Source organism: Poecilia mexicana, unplaced genomic scaffold, assembly GCF_051168715.1.
Source record: "Poecilia mexicana isolate PSO_F unplaced genomic scaffold, ASM5116871v1 scaffold_17, whole genome shotgun sequence".
Taxonomy (NCBI): domain Eukaryota; kingdom Metazoa; phylum Chordata; class Actinopteri; order Cyprinodontiformes; family Poeciliidae; genus Poecilia; species Poecilia mexicana.
This window is the reverse complement of record NW_028263386.1, coordinates 11,468,648-11,489,986: the sequence shown is the minus strand read 5'-3', so window position 1 is coordinate 11,489,986 and position 21,339 is coordinate 11,468,648. Positions and strand designations below refer to the sequence as shown.

General features: G+C 38.2%; 2 protein-coding genes across 3 annotated transcripts; both read right to left on the bottom strand.

The window, feature by feature from the left end:
- Positions 1–252: 252 nt before the first annotated feature.
- gpt (glutamic--pyruvic transaminase) lies at positions 253–21,125 on the bottom strand. Of its 2 annotated transcripts, XM_088014699.1 has the most exons (12): positions 20,941–21,125; positions 16,167–16,353; positions 11,183–11,272; positions 10,923–11,031; positions 10,607–10,740; positions 9,432–9,675; positions 7,243–7,322; positions 7,025–7,161; positions 6,708–6,882; positions 6,209–6,364; positions 4,911–5,023; positions 253–3,034 (listed from the first exon to the last, which is right to left on the bottom strand). In XM_088014699.1, exons 1-12 carry the CDS (start codon positions 20,991–20,993, stop codon positions 2,944–2,946), a joined length of 1,569 nt encoding a protein of 522 aa, XP_087870825.1. In that variant the 5' UTR covers positions 20,994–21,125; the 3' UTR covers positions 253–2,943. The 2 variants fall into 2 exon arrangements, with proteins under 2 accessions (XP_087870825.1, XP_087870824.1); XM_088014698.1 differs by lacking the exon at positions 20,941–21,125 and having other exon boundaries at positions 16,167–16,836.
- fuz (fuzzy planar cell polarity protein) lies at positions 18,845–20,934 on the bottom strand. Its single transcript, XM_014998282.2, has one exon. It carries the CDS (start codon positions 20,634–20,636, stop codon positions 19,338–19,340), a length of 1,299 nt encoding a protein of 432 aa, XP_014853768.2. The 5' UTR covers positions 20,637–20,934; the 3' UTR covers positions 18,845–19,337.
- Positions 21,126–21,339: the final 214 nt, after the last annotated feature.

The window sequence follows — 21,339 nt, the reverse complement described above, 5'->3', positions numbered from 1 at the left end:
AATTCAATTCAAAAATAGTTTCTGGATCCCAAAGGAAAATTACCAGAAAATAAACCTGAGGGTGAAAGTAAATATGTTGAAACATAAAGCAATTTATTTTCTAAAGCTTTACTTTTCTTTGCTTTTAAAAGTGAGTTTTTTCTACATAAGAGAAATGGCTTATGGTTGAAAATAACTCCTCGATTATGTCATGTAAGCAAAGGAAAACTGGTGAAACAGTAACAGAGTCACAGTCAGCGAGGAGAGTAGGTATAGGGGAGTCGAGACGCTTATGTTTTAATGCTTTTACATTCATTCAATTTTTTTCTCAGTCAATATGAACTAAGTTAAACAGCAGAGACCCAAACAGCTCAACTTTAGGTTCCTCTGGCCGTAAAACGCCGTCCATGACGGTCTCATATTCCTTAATCATGTCTTTTAAAGAGTGTTAACACAGACACAGATCTGTGTTTGGCCAGTAAAATGTTCTCAAATCATTTCTCCTCGTCCGTCTGAGGTCATTTGATCTTTGATGATTTTCCAGAATCCACACCAAAATGTCTAGACTCACCAAGTCTAATCTTGGAGAGTCTAAAGTCTAAACTCTCCAAGTTTTTGAATAGCGATGGTGAGCATGTACACTCCTGTCACATTGGGAGCTCCTTGGTTTGAGTCCAAGATCCATGAGTTTGCCGAAGTATCCAGGTGAAGACGCTGGAAATCAGAAAAGCTAAAATCCTTCAACATAAACCCGCTGCGATGCTTGAACCCTGAAAGATACACGAAAATGTGATTCTAGACAAAAGAAACATGAGCTGGAAGGAACAGAATGTTCTAACAGAACAACACAGTAAACATGCAGCAAATGCAGGCAAGAAACAACTAGCCTGCAGTTGTTGATTGGTACTCAGTCAATCAGTACCAAGGTATATGGAGAATTTCAAAACAATAAAATGTGTCTGCCATACTGTATGGTAAGATGTACCTCTATGTATGGAGGATAGCGAGATAATGTTCTGGCCATTTCTAATTTGTTGCTGCACACTGCTGTTAAGCTAACTGAAATAAAGCTTCTAAACTTTGTTAATTTAACAATTTTTTGAAAGTACAGTCCAGTTAACCAGTACTTGTGTAACTATTAAAAGCATGACGGCACAGATGTACGGTATAATATTCTGTGCAATAATCATCTACTCTTTATCAACAGATGTTTTTTATCTATACATGTTATTAGAACTTCATGACACTATATTGTAAGTAATATAATTATTATCTTAAGTAATATAATTATAATGCAGTGAGAATTGTTGCTTTTCTGTTATGAATAAAAGATGTTAGATCACATTGTATAGATGACGTTTTTACTGAAAGTTATAGCTCAAGACTCAAAAACTCCAATCTATAACAATCTGAAGTTCTGTTACGGTCAGATTCAGAAGAAGTCAAAAGCTTTTTAACATTAAGGACCTGGACAGAGCTCCACATCACAAAACATTCAAAAATCTTCCAGAAAAAATGACTCCTTACGCTTAGGAATTACATTTACAACTTGATTGTTACAACAATGAGAAGCAGAATGAATCAATCGTTTAAAAATGGCTTTAAAAAAAAAAAAAGGAAAAGAATGACTTTCCATAAGTCTCTCTTAAACAATGCTGAACAGTTGTTAGTCCCTTTTATTCATTTTCAATGAAAAGAAAAACTTAGCAATGAATGTGGTAATTGGTAATGGTAATTGTTTGGACAATTATCATTAAAAAGAAAACAACAATGACTAATGAATTATTCTTCAAAGATCAATCGGTGAACTACACGGTGGGTGAAAATGGAACAATTACACACCGTATATCTGGAGGGTTTTTTTTAGTCAAAGAAAACCGCTTTCACTTCCTAACAGGAGGAGATGAAAATGGAGGCTCAGTCAGTGAAGTGCTTCACTAATCCCATCTGTGCAGCAATTTTAATCAGGAGTTTGTTAGAGAAACTCAACAGCTTCTGATCCAAATCAGGTTGAAGGAGAACAACCTCCGTGTGGATCATTATGAGCAGTTTCTATGCTTTGAACTGAACAAATTAACTTCACAAAAAAAAAAAAAATAGTTATTGTTCCTTTAAAACATTATACAGTTGTGTTTAATATTTAACCCATTTTAAACCAATGACATGTCAAGAGTGACACATTCTCCTCCAGCCCACTACATACAGTACAGTAAACAATTTAAGTGTGAAATTACAAACATTATGTATTTTGTTTCAACAAAAATCCCCAGTAAACTTATTCATAACACCTTTTTAAGATTATGTAAAATTAAGTAAAAATACTCTTCTGAAAGCTTTGAAAACAATAAACGGAAAAGCAAAGAAAGTTCACAACCCATTTCAAAATATTTTTCTAACTTTAAGGGTCATAAACTCATAAGACATGTTCTCACATTTAATACCAACCCCACAAAATTAATGCCTATTAAAATGTCATGCAAGTGAGACTTTCAGTATATTCTTGCCATCGAGTTTAGTCTGAAGGAATGCAGTACCTCGCCCAGTTAAACATTTCCAAGTTTGAGATGCACAACGTTTTTCATAAGCTGTACCTCCTTTTTCAGTTTTACATTAACACAGTTACTGTGAGCCCAGACGCAGACAGAAAGTATTTACAGTCTTTGAAAATTAAACATCACAGACAGGAAGCTGCACTTTGTGCACCAAAACTAACACAGGGCTGTCTATTTTTCATTTCCAGTTATGTTTTTTTTTTTTTTTTCCCCCCCCTCCAGTTTCCCTGTAAACTGGTCCATAAAAGTCCAAATGTGCGTGGCTATAAGTGCTTTGTCACAGGGACCACCAGAGAAACCATTGTAGAAAAGGCACTTATTAGAGACAGATATATTCTGATTGGCTTAAACTTTTTAGTGTGGTTGGCAAAAACTCTTCTTAATGAAGTCGAGGTAAAACTGATGCTTTAATTTAGGAATACTGCTGGGTGAACCTCTGGTGGAACTCCTTAACGTTGTTCAGCAGAATCTTCAGCTTATCTGTTGGTGGCAAGATGGTCATTCTGGGTTGAAAAGAGAAATGAGTAGCAAAAATTAACATGACTGTTCCGACATGCTGAAGAGGTCAAATCTATTAGAACACGGTAGTAGAATGTGGAGTCATTTATGCCAACCTTGGTAGCAACAACTGTCATGAGCTATTTGACATAATCACAATACCTTTACAGAATTGTTTTAATTCAGTCACATCGCAATATCAATTGGATTCCAGTCCAAATTTTGGCCACGCCAAAACTTTTTTTTTTTCCCCTGAGTTACTCAGAGGTGGACCTGCAGGTGTGCTTGAGCTAAAGGTCACAAACTGATGGCAAGAGCAGAATTCATAGTTCCATCAGTTACAGCAAGACTTCTAGAGCATCCTCACCAGCACCACTATGACTATTTCTTTAGAAGTGCTGTTTTTAAGTCAAATAATGTCATACGGTCTTCTCAGTCCACAGAATATTTTCCAAAAAAGCCTCAGGATTATTTTTGCAAATGTTAGATGGGTCTTTATGTTCTTTTTTGGTTTTCACCTTATTGTCATTGATGCAATTTGTGCCCATTTTATTCCTATTTTTGAATCAAAAACACCAGACTCAACGAAGGAAAGTCAGACTTGCAATGCTTTCGATGTTGTTCGTTAGTAATCCCCTGGGTGACTTCTTGATATAACCCTTTTCAAATTGATAGGAGGGTGCAGCTTGTAAACTCCAACAACTAAGATCAAACTGTTTTTGTATTTATTAAGGCTACTACTTTTTTTTGTCTAAAAATAAAAATCTTTTTTAATCCGAGTCATTTGGATGTGAAAAGCAAACAGAGGAAAACTATAAAAGAGACATAATTTTTCACTGCACTGTATGTTTGCACTAAAAAAAAGAAATGGACAAAGAACAGTGCCCTGTAACATGTAGATAGGAAGAAGGCAAAATGTAAAATAAGTTGCTTAGAAACATTTTCACTTTTTGTATAACTTTCTGCCATATTATGCTCACACACAAATACACTCCTTGTGTGTGTCTGTGTGAGCACAGAGCCATCACTGCTACTGAGCACATTGCAGTAACCTTGTTTAGTGAGGCTCTCAGACCACAGAAAACATCCTTTGTTGCTCATATTCTTTTATATGTTAAAGGGCTGTTCAAAAATAAATCATAACAAAATATGTAATTGTTGGCCCAAATTCTGCAGCCCCTGTGTAGCAACTTTGTTTTATTTTTTTATTTTTTTTCCATTTCCTGAATGAAAAGGGAGAATAATAAGGCATTGCATCTAGTGTTCCCAGACATTTAGACATCTCTCATGGCTGCCACTTCTGAGTCTTTTCATTCAGTTTAAAACCTTCTACAAGAAAAAAAAAACTTTTATTCGCGTGTCAACAAGGTCAATCAGGAGCTGTGTATTCTATATGGAAAGTACTCTTGTTGTATGAAATTAAAGGACTTTGCAAAAGGTTTAAAACCTCTAACATTTTTCCCACATTTTGTATAGTTGTAACCACAATCTTCAAGGTATATTTTAGAGATTTTATGTGCCAGACCAAAACACAAATTGCTGAATGATATTCAAGTGAAAGAAATATTTTCATTTTTTTTTTTTTTTTACAAAAAAATATACATTTTGCATGTGGATTCTGCACCTCTGACTCAACACCTTCTAAAAACACTTTTTATTTCAGTTACACCCGATATATTTTGGGAAATGTCTCACCACAGATTCTTTGTTGATTTAGCTCTGGACTTTGACTGCGCCATTCTTCTGCATACTGCTTTGGATAAAAGCTAAAAAAAAATTGTTTTTGATCTTATGTGACTACTGCTACCTCCTTCCACAAGTTTGTTCTGCCCTGATACGATCCAACATTTGCTGCAGCCTACAAGAGGAAACATTCTGTACCTGAAGTGGTACGTTCCTTCTCTTTGGCCAAATCCACTTCCGGGGACGAGGCAAATCCCCGTCTCTTCCAGCATCTTCATGCAGTAAAACATGTCCGGCTGCTGACCAAGTTTCTGGAAGAGAAAACGAGAAAAAATATATAATTGAAGTTTGCGGCTCTTTTGACAAAAGTTTACTGTTATAAATGTGAAAAAAACTTTACTTTGAGCTTTCCAATCTTTTATAAAAAAAAAAAAAAAAAAAAGAGAACAGACGGTCCCTTTATTTTAAAAGGTAGACATGAAGGAAAACTCACTGACTTTATGAGTTTTAATCAGAATTTTGTTTTTAAATTACTTTAATTTAGTAGGAATGGTTGTATAATAAGTCCATTTAAACAGTGTTGGTCTGAAATAAAAAGTCAAGATGTCTAAATTAGTCACCTTTTCAAGCAAGAGTTCCCTGCTGTACCTACCTCTAAAATGAATTGGTTATTAATCAGCTATGCACTTCTGATAAACACTTCTAAAAAACTCTTGACTCTATTCCTTACTGTGTTAATTGTCCTTATCCTGCTTTTTAAAGCAGAAATTCTTTGTTCAGAATCACAGTCACGGTAACACAGTTCCTCTGCACATATCAAATAGCTCTTGATTAAATGTTTTTCTAAGATTGTGAATAAATTTTATACGTAGGGTACTTGTATATATATAGAATATAAATTAAGATGTCTCAAAAAAGAAGATCAATCCAAAAGCTGTTGATAATGTCAATGACATAAGGAATCTCCATCTTTGCTGGTGAACATTTTGAGGGAATTGAATGTACTGAACCAAGTCGGGCAGATTGATCGGGTTTCAGTAGGTCAGGTAGACTCTGACCTTATCCTCTGTAAAGCTAATCAGTTTCTAAGTAGTGCCACTTTTCACACAGCCCTAAAATTCCTAGTAGGCAGTCAACTGAAAGACAGAAGGCCACTGAAAGCTATTGGAAATCATTTGTCCTCCTTTGCAAACAGTGGGGAAGAAGTACAACATCATGACCAAGTTCAATTATTTAGTCCCAACTGTTGAGCATAATTGCAGCCCTATTTTTTTGTTGTACGTATTGGTTTGTGCACAAAAAAAACAAACAAAACAAAAACATATTCAACAAAGAATGACTGGTAGATTGGAGTGTTTGGGGTAAAAATAGTTATGTGTTCACTCAATTCATTCTCCTGCTTTTTGTTGTTCAAAATTGGTCTAATTACCATGAATCAACAACGCAAAGCAGCTTGAATCACCGGGACACTTGAAGGAAAAAGTCTCAGAACTGACCTTGGCCTCTTGGATGGCCTTTTCAGGTATGGTAATGCGAGGAAAGGAGTACATCGCGCCCTGCACAGGGTTGCAGCGGATGCCCTCCACGGTATTGAGTACCTGCTCAGTAAGTCTGGCCTTCTCTGCTAAGGCACTTAATGTAGCTGTGCGTTCCTGGAAGAGTGAGAGAAAACAGAAAGAAAAAAAAATACAATCAGGTGAGGTGAAGACAGATTTTACTAGAACCTTGGCACATAAGCAACATTTGTGATACAGAGCCCGACTCAGCTGATTGTCAAGCACAAGGAGAGTCATTCTCATTTAGCATTTCAGTTTCAAGCCGTTAGCAGAACACAAAGGACAATATTAGGTCTAATAAATAACTTTCATTATTGTGCGTTTGTACATTTTGTAAGGCAAAAAAAAAAATGACATTCATGTTTCACAAATAAAAATGTGGCAATTTCCTATGAATAGTAGATTACACCTGATTTGTAAATCAGTTTTTTATACATGCCTTGATGAAGCGCTCATATGAAGGTTCCCCAGGCTGAGGGGGGTTTACCACCAGGTCCATTAGAGCTTGTCCAGGAACAGGAGAGCAGAGACGGACTGAAAGCAGCTTGGTCAACTGGTCCTTCACATCATTGTCCATGTTTATGATCTCCATGTAGCCGCCGCGGAAGCCACACCTGAAAACAAGAAAGATGTACCAACACGTAAGGCAAAATAAGAAAGACAGAATTAGATCAATAAAAAATGCAAACATAAACATCTGTCTTATGCATTCATATCCTCGTGAATTGATTTTCTCTTAGCACAGAGGAGACTCACTCTCCCATGTAACACTTGGAGGTGGAGTGGAACGATGCCAGTTCGACTGTTTCAGAGTACTCCGGCCCCATCTCAAACAGAACCTTCTTAAAGGAGTGGAACTGGCAACCCTCAGCGTACACGTTATCCTGGTACACCTGGGAGTACGGGACACAATGCCTGATATTAGGGGTGAACACGATCTAACGACAGTAGATGTTTAAAACGTGTGACAATACCTCATCGGCCATGAGGAAGAGGCGCTCTTTTGCGGCAAATCGGATTACATCCTCAATGCACTCTCTGCTCTGCACCTGACCTAAAAGGGAAGGAACCATTACAAAGCTGCTGCTAGCGAGTCAGTTATGTTGCTCTGCTGCCATCTAGTGGATTCAATGGACTCTCAAAATATTTAATGTGGAAGAAATTCCTGACCTTCTGCTATGTACCTACATTTTAAATTGCTTAATACTTTGAAAAAAAAAATAAATACAACATATCACAAATTAAAATGTACAGAGGAGTTGCTGAAATACTGAAGAAAACAAATGGACTTTGAATTAGCTGCAAAAAAAAGTACTTCGCTTTTATCAAATTCTGTAAAATTCCAATTCTTTACGTTGTTGTAAATTGAATAAAGTAATTGTTTGTGGAGATGCACAGAGAAGCAGGCTGATGACCTTAATCAGCCACTTTTGGAATTGATCGGGCCGGATCAGTGATCAGCCAGTTGGAAACTAAAAATCTGATCCATACCTAGAAGCTAACAACAACACTCTCGGGTCTAGAAGTTGTTTCTGCGGGAAGGTCAGTCAGCTGTTTTTGGTACCAGATGTAAGAGGCAGCACAAACTGTCTAAGAAGCTTTAGAGAAAGAAAATTATTTCCTATCGGGACATGATGGCTCTTTGTTTAGTCTACTCGTTTTAAAGAGGGGGAAAACTTCTGAAAACAGGAAGATGAATATATTGCAGCAAAGTTATTCTGTTTTTGTCCATTTGGAGGGTCCAGTTCCATCCGTCATAGATCAGGCTGGATTTGGATTTGTTTTCTTTTGGGGGGAGGAAGAGAGGGGGCAGTCTTCAAACCCAACAAGAAATCCAGACAATGTTGGGATGTTTGCAATTTTTATTTTGATCTGTGCTATATAAAAATTACTTTATTGCTATTAAACATAACTGTGCAAATAACTAATAAAAGAAGCTAAAAACCATTTAAAATGCCAACTCTAATCATTTTCTCTTTGCTTTCAATCAAATAGTGGAGCTGTGTAACACCAACTGCTCACACATGAGGTGTGACTTCACCTCTTGCCCTAATCCAAGCACTTAATGATTGATCAGAACAGAGTATTCTTAGGCTGCTGTAGAGTGACAATAAATTACTTAACAATCTAACACAATGCAGTACATTGAAATATATTTTAGATAATTACATTGGACATAGATCTTATCAATTTTGAAATGATCTGGTAGAAACAAATACAATATCTCAGAAATGTCCAAAAAAAGAACATTCGTGAACTGTCATTATGTGCCATATATCTGTTTAGTAAAGATGCCTCAGATCTTCTTAGCTTGGTTAAAATGTCAATTTATGTCAAATTAAGGCAAACATTAGAAGAATAAGAAAGTTATTATATATAATTGAGTTCCATTATGAATTAAAGACTGTGTGTCTTAACTGAGATCCTTGTGGGATTGTGGGTTACAAAAAACAAAATAAAATAAGAAAATAAAAAATAGAGTACAGGCTTTAAGATCCGGACAGGACTCAAGTTCCTAGTTAGTTTTATGTATCTTGTTTCACTGTTGAAAATATTCACAAAGCAAAAAAAAAAATCCTGGCTGGTCATGAGTGCAGAATACATCAGCAACTTTCAGGTAACAAGAACTCAATAACATATTGACTATTCCTTACTCACATTTTGTGTACTTATCAATTATCCACTTAACATGCTCTGTATGTTCTTTACAGTTCCTCTTAAAACTGACATTGTGAGAGTAATAAAGGAAATATGTTAAGTGGAGCAATAAGTAATAGGAGGAAATACTAAAAGTCATGCTACTTCCTGTAATAATATAAAAGTTGTATCTTGAGGTATAAATGCCAGCATCTTATCTTTATCCTTAATAAAAAATATATATAGTGCAGTTAATCAGACTATAAATGTGTATTTATAGATAGTTTATCTATCTATAAATACAGTAAATTCCTCTAAAAAATGACTTGAGGGGATTAGCTCCCTATGTTTGTCTTGTAAAAAGACACCAATAAGTTCTTCATCAAGAATCCATTTAATTTATCACAGCCTGCGATTATTGTGATTGTTCTGCCACTATGAATTTAACCGTATTATAAGACATAAACAATAACATCATCAAGTGCATCAACTCTATAGGCCTAACAACAAGCGTATAAAAATGTACCTGTGGGGTTCCCAGGGTTGATGATGCACAGGGCGCGGGGGTTGCAGTGGAGTCTGGCCTCGTCCAAAGATCGCTGAAGCTCACCGATGTCCAGACTCCAGCACTTCTCTTCATTAAGGTAATAGTTGATCTGCACAGCGCCGAGCTCAGCAAGCGCAGCTGAATACAGGGGGTACTGAGGTATGGAGATCATGACGCCTGTGCGTGTTGCACCTTCGCCACACACCAGCAGCTTCAGCATGGTCTGGAAGAGAAGTATAGGGAACACCCAATGAGACACACAGAGTTTATTTACCTTGTTAACCTGCTGGACCAGAATGAACCATTTCACTTTAGACTAATAAGCATGGAAATCAGTATGTAATGTTAACTTATGGTACTTTTTTTTTTTTTTTCTTAGTTTGCTCTGCATGTACTTTATATCTTAAATGCTTGTCTTCACCCGTCTATATGTTTTTGGTCAGTTAGTGTAATAATTAGAAACATTTTAAAACTCCACAAATGAACCAAATTTTCACCTTGTTGATTTCAAAATACTATTCTATATCAGACAGATTGTTTTGTATTTTAAATTCTTGAAGTTTTAACTAAAGTCACAAAGAAACATGTTGTGTCTTTGCAACAGGTGATTATGATAACACGTTAGATATTTCATGGGTCAGTAATGCTCATTACAAAATGAAGTAAAACAATCCTTTTAGAATCCTTTTAAAATACTCAAGATAAAATAACTAGATGGAAAATATATGATGACTGACACAAATAAAAAAAATCTTCTGAAAGCTTGAAGTACTTGTTCTAATCTTTTAAGAGATTGTTAAAAAAAAAGTAAACCTTCTTGGAAAATGAATTGAAGACCTTTATGCAGACCTATATCTATTACAACTTTTTATTTCTTTTTTTTAAGGTTTTGTTGACTCTAGTGGCCTTTATTTGAAAGTAGCTCGACAGGAAACAGGGTAATGAGAAAGAGGGAAGACATGCAGCAAACATCGCCAGGCCGGGAATCAAACCTGCGACCACCGCCACGAGAACTAAGGCCTCAAAACATGGGTCGTGCTTTGCCCCTGCGCCACGACAGCACCCCTCTATTACAACTTTTAATAAAAACATACCACCTTATTATTTTGTGAAGCAAAAATAAAGGATTAACTGAATCAGATTTAATCAAGTACCACAATGCCGTCGCTGGCCCCTGTGGTGAGGTAAACGTTGTCTGGATCGCAGGGCACGCCGCCGTCACGCCTTTCGATGAATCGAGCCACATCCTGACGTACAGAGTCTATGCCCTGACTGGCACTGTAGGCACCTGCAGGGAGAGCATAAATGCTGCTGTGATACAGTTTCACAAAACTAATCATTCACAGAAAACCTTTGTATTAAATATAAATGTGCAATGTCAGCATTAAATTTTGCAATGCAAGGTTTAGTTATTAAATTTAAAACGTATTCTGAGTACATAAAAAAAAGGTGTAGCCCAGCCATACGTACCCATACTGTTCCCTCCACAGGAGTTCAGAATGCGACATGCTCTACTTTTCGCATCCTCTGGGAACATGCTGTCACTCAGCAGCTCAGGATAGGAACATAGCGCCAGCACCTTGAAATCAAGCATGAATTGGCAAAATGATTTGAGATCCACCATGTGTCACACAGCACAGCAAAACTAAAGGAAATGTTTCTATGTATTATGGGGAAAGCTGAGCTGCTACATTTACAAGAAAAATTAGAGAAAGGGCAGAGGAGCGGACCTGTCGGAAAAAAGTGATTGGCTGCTGGCCCATGGCTTGCGCGTCACCAATGTTGGCCTTGATGACCTCTGCGAAGGGCTTCTTCATTCCCTGAGTACATGAAAACTTGGTGAAATGATGTTTGAATAGTTTACATAATTTAATTTGTGAAATTCTTTTTACAGTAATGATATCAAAACTGCTTCAATTTCTCAAAAACAAGGAAGCTGACTGCAAACTCATCAAATAAACAACCTTGAAACCAAGGCTACAGCACATAAACACCCTTGTAAAAATAATTACAACCAACTATCCACTCAGTTTACTTTACAGCAATTTATAAAAATTATACTAAAGGCTAAGCTCTTCCTAATGTCTTTAGATCTGCTATACTTAGAGTTGCTTGAGGAAGAAAACACTTTGCAGCTGAATTAGAAAACACCCCAGTTTCAAGATTGCACCGGAAATTTACAGACGCATTACTGTAGCTGTGTTTTCAGTGACTTCCTGTTGCTTTTTTTTTTTTTTTTTTTTTTCAGAAAATGCAGAGGCCACTTAAAACATAGAGTGAGAGGAAAAGATAAGTATAGAATATAGAAATTTAATAACCAAAGAAAAAAATGGAAAAGAGATGGTACATATTTTTTTGATATTTTTGTTTTGTTGTTTTTTTTTTTACTCATGTTCCACATGTTTGCTGTGGAACAGGGTTCACTTCTCCGATGAGACCAAACTTTTTTTTTTTTTCAACATGCAAACCTAATGCAGCAAATTACTCTGAAAACATAATTTCCAGAGCAAAACAAGGTGGTGGCGGAGTGATGCTGATGGGAAGCATTTCAACAGTAGAGACAGAAATGATGCTAAGACTTGGTGGGAAGATTAGTGGAGATAAATGCAGGGCAATCCTGGACGAAAACCTGTTCGAGAAGTGCATCAGGTTTGTGGCTGTCTGGTTGGTTCACCTCCCAGCAGAGCAGCAAAAGGCACGATAAGGGTGTGTATGAACACTGTCCACCGCACGTTAAAGATTTTTATTTACAAAAGTAATTTAAAAACATCCATCACGTTCCTGCTGCTTAAAGTTGTGCTTCAACTTGTGTTGTCCAATCACATTAAAACCCAAACAAAAAAAAAAAAAAAAAAAATATATATATATATATATATATATATATATATATATATATATATATATATATATATATATATATATATATATATATATATATATATATATTTTAAATAGTTGTAATCTGACAAAAATAGAATATAACTATGTCTGTTGAGCAGTGTGCATCCTCACTTTTGGTTAGGATTGCTATCATTATTGAAACACTCTTAATAAAGTAAATAATTTGCATAATAAATGCATTAGAGCAAATGATCAGGAAGTCCTTAAGGAAAAGCAAAACGGTTTTGGAAGATTAGAAACCAAAACTACTTCAGTAGAATGAAAGAAAAACAAACAAACAAATAAACACATTTTTGTCTATTTGAAACAGCCTTGATGAAGACAGAATGTACCAATATGGGGACACAATTGCAACATTAGCAAAGCCTCTTATCATACACTCTGATACATTTGAAACAGTAAAACAGAATCATATTTTAATGGGGACTTCAAACTATTCCCTGTAAACTGAAAAAGAACAAGATAACACAAGGAAGGAGCAAACTGCACATCAAAACCATGAAGAGAGCCAAGAGTACTACTAAAATAAGAGGACAGCAGAAAAGTCCACCGACTACTTCTGCTGAAAGTTGAACTCTAGAGCTGCTGAAACTGCTGACACAGCATTGACGCAAGCTGCTCACAGAGATCAGAAAAAGGAGGACAGTGCGGCGAGAAGTCACCAGAGGACCTGAGGGACTCTGACGTCCCACAGCAATCAAAACAACCTGTTTGTTTGATAAATCCAGTCCAGCTGGATTTTACGAAACCTGGACATTTGGCTGCGTCACTGGTTGGGCGTAAGAGAGGCGTCTCCATGGCTGAGCCAATAACGTCAAACAATGTGAATAACTCCCCCCTTTGTGGAGGGAACCTCCCATTCAGGATGGTGACCTCTTTGAAACATGTTAACCCTTGCACCACTGAACCAGCGTGAGAAGCTCGACGCTTATTGCTCTCAGTCACCGATACAAACTAAAATAAAAATATTCATTTAAAATAATTGCACCAGGCCAATCTGCTTGAGTTGAGTTCAAACACTGGATGGAATCTGACCAACATAACTGCTTTGTGTCCGTTACCTTGGCTACAATATCCTCATTCTTTATCAACAAGTGCCTCATTAAGACAAAACAAAGGCTGCAATGGAATAACTTCACATGACACTTTCAGCTGTGCACCTGCTGAGTAGCAGAGTGTAACACATACTGTGTATTATGTTAAAAACAAGGCAATACTTGTCCAGTCTATCTGAGAAAAAGATCATGTTGGTAACATGAGCAGCGAATTTCACTGTACCTTTCTGTGTGAGAGTGTTCAAGTCCTAGACAAAAGAGAGAATACCACAGTGACCTGTTTCCCAAAGTAACCCAACACTGTCCAAAGAAAAAAGCCTTATAATCTAAGCCCTTAAAAATGGAGGGGATTTTATGTATTGAAATCTAAAACAGTTAGGAGTTTAATAATGCACTCCTAACAGTGCATTACATAACTACTGAACAACTACATTGTTCAGTAGTTATGTAAAGTACAGAACAATGTGAAAGATTGAGAACAATTTCGTTTCCAAAGATGTATCAATCAGATTTGTCATGGCCAATACAGATTTTTAGATTTCTTCAAGTTATGATCTGTTAATTCTATTGTTTTCATTTGAACTATAATGGAGAAAAAAATACTATTTTTTAAAGAGGTTGTTGATTTGAATCCTATTTTTATTCAGAAAAAAAAAGGAATTACACAGGTGTCACCACTTACATACCAAAGCACATGTTATATGGTTTTAATTAAACTCAAAAAGGGCATCAAAGGATACTGAAGGTTGGTGGACCTGTAGACTAAGAAGTGAGTGAGAAAAATTTTGGTTTATATTATTTGGTGCATCTCCATATGAAACCTAACAAATTCTTGAAAAAAAAAAAATGCATTGATTCACAACTTAAAGTCTTCCAACATCCTGCTGAGCTTTACAAGCCAGATCCAGCTACGATGCTTTCTGCTTTTTGAGCATCAACATGTCAGCTCAATAGCACCTGATCAAACTTTTGTACTGCTGAGAAGAAAATAAATTAGCTGGAAGAAAACCAAATAACCACACCAAAAAAGAGGGAGATCAAGTGAGGACGAGCCAGTGTCAGAGTAAACAAAGCATTACATCTGTGGGGCCCAGTGAAGCATCTGGTTAAAAGGTTACCACTATCATTTACACTCCCAGCTAGGACACGTCACAGAAACGCAGTCCCATGCTTATTCTTTTCTCAGCAAAAGCACTCAGGAGAAGACGGTCTTCACACCAGACTGCACTTGCTACATTAACAGCTGCCACATCACCGTAAACAGGGACTCAACAGGGAGGGATTCATCTGGGGAAAATAACAACTGGAAGCAAATGATAAATGCTACAAGAAAATCTCTTGGAGATGAAGAATGTTTCCCATATTTACAAAGGACACATTTCTCTGTCGGTTATGCATTCATGAATAAAGGAGTTGTGTTTTAATAGTAAATGAATGAAAAACAAAATAAGTACATTTATTTTGAAAGTGTAGGTACACCAGTAAATCAGTGATCAGCAGATCTATCTTTTTCCTACTCAAAAATGCAGCAAAATTAAGTTAGGTAATTAGATTTTTTTTATATTTATATGCAATAAAAAAACATCAAACAAGTGGCTATTTGAATTTGATTTGCTTTGTTCACTGTACTTTAATGTAGGATTTAGTATTTTTTTTAATTTGTCAAAGTACCTGCAGAATGTTTTTTCTCTTTATGTGCTACAGAAAAAAAGAAAGGGTGCTTTCTGCAAAAACAGTTTAGAAAAGCATTGAGAAACTCTGCTTTAAGCCACTGAGATTAAACTGTGTAACAAAGATATAAGGAGATTGCATAAACAGTTTGCTTTAGATTTTTTCATGACCAACTATAATTTGAAAATTGTAATGACCAAACAAATTTGACAAAATAGAAGGAAGGTTACAATGGGATTTCAGTATGTTACATTAAAGACATAAATATATATATATATATATATATATATATATATATATATATATATATATATATATATATATATATATATATATATATATATATATTTAAATTTAGAACTTATGTAGATTACAAAAAACAACTCAATTAAATTAACTTAATAGTTTATAAGAGGTTTTAAATTACATTTAACTTGCTTTATGGCTGAAGCAGGTTAAATGTACATGAGTTTAAATTTATGTATTTTCATTCTGGTGGGGAATTCCAGTGCTTTTATAAACCGATGACATTTTTAAAGCCAAATCATTGAGCCCTAGACATGTAGGACATAACACTTCATTTGTCAAAGAAAGTGACACTGTCACACAGTTTTAACTTGATCAAACTGGTTTAGCTTGTCAAGAGCGGTCAAATTCAAGAATAAGTAACTAACTGGTGGACTTTGATAAGTAGGATTAGACCCAAAATATTACATTGTTGTTTTCCTTGTTGGCATTTGTTTTGCTGATGCAGATCCCCTTACATTTTAGCTGTTGACATCGTCTGTTCTGTGCGCTGTTTTATGTTTATGTGTTTGACAATCGGTATTTTATTTTTAACTCATCAGTCAGACAGGGATTACAGACTAGATCTGGGTCATTTTCATTAACATTCATTAATTTCCATTGCCATTTAAATAAATACGCTGGATTCTTGATGATCACATCAAATTATTTTGTTCATATCCACTTTAGACCAAATTAAGAAATACATCTTGAGAGCACAAACACTTTGAACTTGCACAACAAACAACGTAAGCATGCAGGCTCCAGATGGTATTTTTATCAGCTGGCCTGCTATACTAACCTCACTGAGCTCCTTCTCCAGCTCCACGGCTCGCTGCACGATGGGCCCCCGCACGGCATACTCCACCTTCTTCACTGTGGGGTTCATGTTGTCGATGGTCAGCACCTTGCCCCGGGACGTCGTCCCGTTATCGGACATTTTTGGTTTGGGAAGTCCTCGCCGCGTAGTGCTCAAACTGGATAAGGCTCTGCCGGGAGAAGAAGAGGAGGAGGACATAGGAGGAGAGACCAGTGAGCGGAACCCGGGACCACCGCCGCCCCGATGCGGTCCACCGCCGCCGGGTAAGAACAGCGCGCTTCGCCCCGGGCTTAGAAGCCGAAGGGTTCTGGGTGAAATAAGCTGCACACGCGTGGCTGACATGTTGCACAAAGTCGGATTTAAAGAGCTGGTAAGGTTTTGTTGTTTTCTTAAATCCCACAGACGTGCACAGCGACCGGCACCACGCTGGTATCCTCAGACGACAGAGGAGAAATCAAAGTTGCGTAATTGGCACCTCGGCGCTCTTAAAAGTGCCTGAGCGATCAGACCTTTGGACTTTTCCAATACGACTTCGATAAAGGCGCTTAGTAACCCAACAATATCCACACTCTTTAACAAACTTTTAACTTCAGAAAGTTTTTTGGGGGTGGGGGTTTGTTAAATGCGTCTAGAAGGCGTATCCCACCCCTCTGCTGCTTCATAAACCCGTAATCCCATCCCCCGTACCCTCCCACTCTCCCCCAGATATCCCACGCACCGTGATTCTGTCAATCAGGGCCATGTCTCCGGTTACTGCTCAGGAAAATTCAGGCAGACGGTCAACAGAATCTTCTGACTTTGCTTCATTCTCTTTTATGCTGAGCTCCATGCAGTTTGGGAGGAGACTTGGAAGGCTTATTTTTCCGCTTTCATTATTCTGAATGCTCCTCCTGCATGGAGTATTACTGGGGATGCTTAGGCCTTCTTTGTGCAACTTAAGAACTGCATAGTATAAGGAAAACATGACGTTGCAACATAGATTTTTTTAATATCTGCAATAATAAATAAATAATAACAGTTCAAATAACCTGCATTTTTCTTAGTGTTGCATTTTCTGTAAATGCAACACTAACCCATCACTCTGCAGAGGGGGAAGCTGGTGTGGACCGTCAGCTGGCTGCCTGAACCATGGTCTACAGTATGTGAGGCTTCCTGACTGTGTCCGATGCGGTAGGTGGCAGCACTGGGGGACCTCAGGGAACAGTTCTCTTCCCTTTCCTATTCTCTCTGTACACCTCAAACTTCTAGCAACTCAGACTACTGCCATGTTCAGAAGTTCTCGGATGAAAACGTAGGCTATATCTTATGGGAACGACCTGAAGTACAAGGAGATTAACAACTTTGTTGCTTGTTGTGAGGCCAACAACCTTCACATAAGCATGACAAAGACAAAGGAGATGGTGACTGACTTTCACATGAAGTCCATACAGACATCACCAGTGAAAGTCCAGGCCAGGGCTTTCACACTGAGATTGTGGAGGATTGTAAGTACCTGGGCGTTCACCTTAAAAACAAACTGGACTGGTTCTCAAGCATAAATGTTCTGTACAAGAAGGGTCAAAGTCACCTCCATCTTATGAGGAAACTGGGGACTCTTGGTGTGTGCAAAAAACTGCTAAAAAAAAATTATGACAGTGTGGTGGCATCTGCAGTGTTTCATGTTGTGGTGTGGGTGTGGGAACACCACGAGGGACAGAAAGAGAATCAATAGGCTGGTTTGTAGAGTCAGCTTTGTCCTAGATCGGCCTCTAGATTATGCTGAGGTAGATGGTGAGAAAAAGATTTTGGCTAAATTGACATCCATTGCTGCAGCATCCACAGAGTAAAACCCAGCACTTCTGGAGGTCTTTCATCCCTCATGTCATGAGACCTTTCAGTAATCATGTGCAGTAAATCACATGTGCTCCTTAGTTACCTTCATGTGAGCTCTGTAAAGTTGGGCAATGTACATACAAAAGAGCACATTTCATTTATTCTGTATTAAAAATCTCTATAGCCCTATGCTGAACTGGCCTGAAAATGAACGTCATCATTTAAAGGGGCAGTATTGCGTACTTTCCAGGCACAAAGTGCCATTTTATAGCACAATCAACTATAATCAAAATCAAAAATCTGTATATATCAAACGTAACTTAAAAGAAATTTGATTTAGCAATTTTAACCCCTTTTGGACATGTAATAACTGATTTAAGCATGCATATATTAAGGAATGTGTTATTAATCTATAAATCTTGATGTTAGATGTTAGAACTTGTTCCAGAACAAGTTCTCAGAGCCCCACCTAACAGCCGGTAGGGTACATAGAGCTGAATGAGCTACAGGGTCTACATGAGGCACTTTGCCTCTTACTTGGACTGTCACATGCTTTACATTTGGACTACCATGAAAAACACATTTGAGAGAGAACAAACTTTCACTAAAACTTAAAAGTCTTAAAAATGTTTTGACTTAGTATACAAATGTACCATGGTGACATTTGGCAAAGCTCACTTTTTTGCGAGCCTATTTAAGGAATGTTATTCAGGGATTCAAGTCAGCCTGTTTGTTTCTAAAGTTGGTCTACTGTATTATTGATCTAACAGTATTAAAGCTGTTTTTTAATGTTACTAAAGGCCATCATTAAAGTTAATATATGAATAAAAAAGAATGATTAAACTATCAACTGTGTTATTACATTTATTTATTGAATTTGATTGCAATTCAAGTTATTTTAAAAGATTGAAATGGACCCAGCTTTTTGACTGGGTCCATTTATAAACAAAAAGTTTCATAATTTACCCACTGCTTCCTGCAAATGTGGGATATAGTAGTTTTTAAATGCATATCACACACATTCCATACAAACAAAAAGAAAAACAAACAAGCTTAATGGGAATATTTATGAGTATTCATCAGGCTTAAACAAGAAACAGCAGACACCTATTGATCAAAGTGCCACATTATTCTCTAAACCAGTTTAGTCAGATTTCAACACTAAGAGAAGCAACTTAAAAGCCAGTGTACTTCAGACACATCTCTAACAGTGAATAATATTAATCAAAGTACCCTGGTGTGTCTTTACAATATGAACAACCTACTTCACATTTTGGTTTCCATCAAACAACTAAACATGAGGTCTGTCACTACGGGTGCAACTAAAACAAATCAGTCCAATTAAAACGCTGTTGCTGAAATTATATCGGCGAGAGTCTGTGTAGCCACTGTACGCAGAGCAAAGGTGGGCACAGATGGCAACACTAGCAGAAAAAACTGGTGCTGCTGTGTCTGAAGTCCATAACTTTTACATTCTTCTGTTACTAGATAGCATTGTTGAGGCTGGTGGGAGAACCCATGAAGAAAGTCTTCCGTGTGGCTGCTTTGAGAGCTTTCCTCTGGTGAACCGCATAACGTCTCCTCCTGGGTGAAGTAGCGTGATATGCTGAAGATATAAAATAGTTTCAGCAGCTCCCAGCAGCGGGATTTGGGTAGTGAGGAGTCACTCAGTGGATGATGAGACGAAATCTGCACACAGGAGACTGAGCGACGGGTCTCGCGGTTAATGAGAAGAAGTGCGAGCACGTCAGGCCGCAGAGGTACAGATCCTGGTAAGCAGCGCTCTCCGACTGCCAGGCAGCTTCTCAGGGTCTCTATGAGGGGTGACCAGAATCGGCCCACCAGCTCGGTTTCAGCTTTTTGCAGGGATGGGGTGGGACCACACAGCACACACACATCTGCTCCTGGGAGCAGCTGGAAGCGGAGCAGGCGATGGGCAACTGTGGGGCTTCCCTGAGGGAGGAAAACTGGGTAATCGCAAGAGGCTGATCCAGATGCAGATAAGGTGCGTACCAAGGCACACAACAAGACAACTTCCTGAGGTGCCAAGCGCCACCACTTCTCAGTAGCTACCACAATCCTCCCATGGACGAAGAGGCAGCCAAACTCGCTGTCTGCAGCCTGAGCAAAGCCATCCACAGCTTCTTGGAGAGGAGTTGGGTTCGGAGGAACCAGTGAATCAGCACAGTGCGTGAGGTCCCCCAGAACTCCTTGGTGCTTCTCTTCCAGCAGCTTATCGATAAGACAGAAGCAGGACCGCAGGTCCCTCTTGAGTCGTTCAATGTTCCTGAGATTGACCAGCTCATCCTGTCCCAGCACCAGCACCATGCAGCTCCAAACATTCTCCAGGAGGCGTTGTAAGCGGCTCTCCTCCTCCCCGATGCATGCTCCACTTGATCCACCTCCACTCACAGCGATGAGCATTAAACTGTCGTGGAAAACCTTCCACACCACCTTTCCCCCACCCTCAGTCTCGCAGGAGGACAAAAGTGCTCCCTGTCCTCCTCCGAACATGTGCACCCCATTCAGAGAGCCGATGACTGAGAAGGGCAGCTGTTTAGAGGCCCCCCTTGTGAAAAGAGGAACCCCGCTGCTGGCTGTGAGGCAGAGCAGTTGGGTAGAACCATCCTGTAGCATCATCACAATCGACCGCTGCAATGAACCCACTAAACAAACTCGTATTTCAACTGTGGCAAATTATCAACCCGCTCGACTAACTAATTTCATTGAACCGGTTGTGTAATGACAAGAGAGGCAAAAACTCCGACTGTTGCATCAGCAATGGTTAGCCGTTAGCGTGAATGACTGGATGATAAAGGAAACAGAAATCAACTGACATACATAACTGTGATAAACCGCTCTCCCAAACAGCCGCTTCGCTTGCTGCTAGGTTTCTTTTTGTTCTAGCTGTATTTAAACATGCTAGATTAACAAAAGAGGTTACCGTCGTTTCCACAGTAACGCTGTCCCATGATTCATCGACGAGGGTAGTTTCATCAGGCTGGTCGAGCAGCAGTTCCAAGTTACGACCTATGCTGTAACCGCCGTGGAGCGAAATGCGGACACAGACCTGGGTTCAGCCTCTGGAGGTCCGGGAAGTGTCTTTCTTGTCCAAGAACTGAACTGACTTCCCGGTATGCACATCTCGCGAGAGTTGAATTTAATAACTTCGCGGGCTCGCGAGCAGATGACGCTCTATGGTGACGTTGGCGCTGATGATGTTTTCCCCATGGTATTACGTATACGTCGTTTTTCATCGCTGACTTAAACAAAATAAAACTTAAACTATTGAAACGTTAACATTTATTTATTAAAACAGTCAGATATATTCTTTTCAAATGTT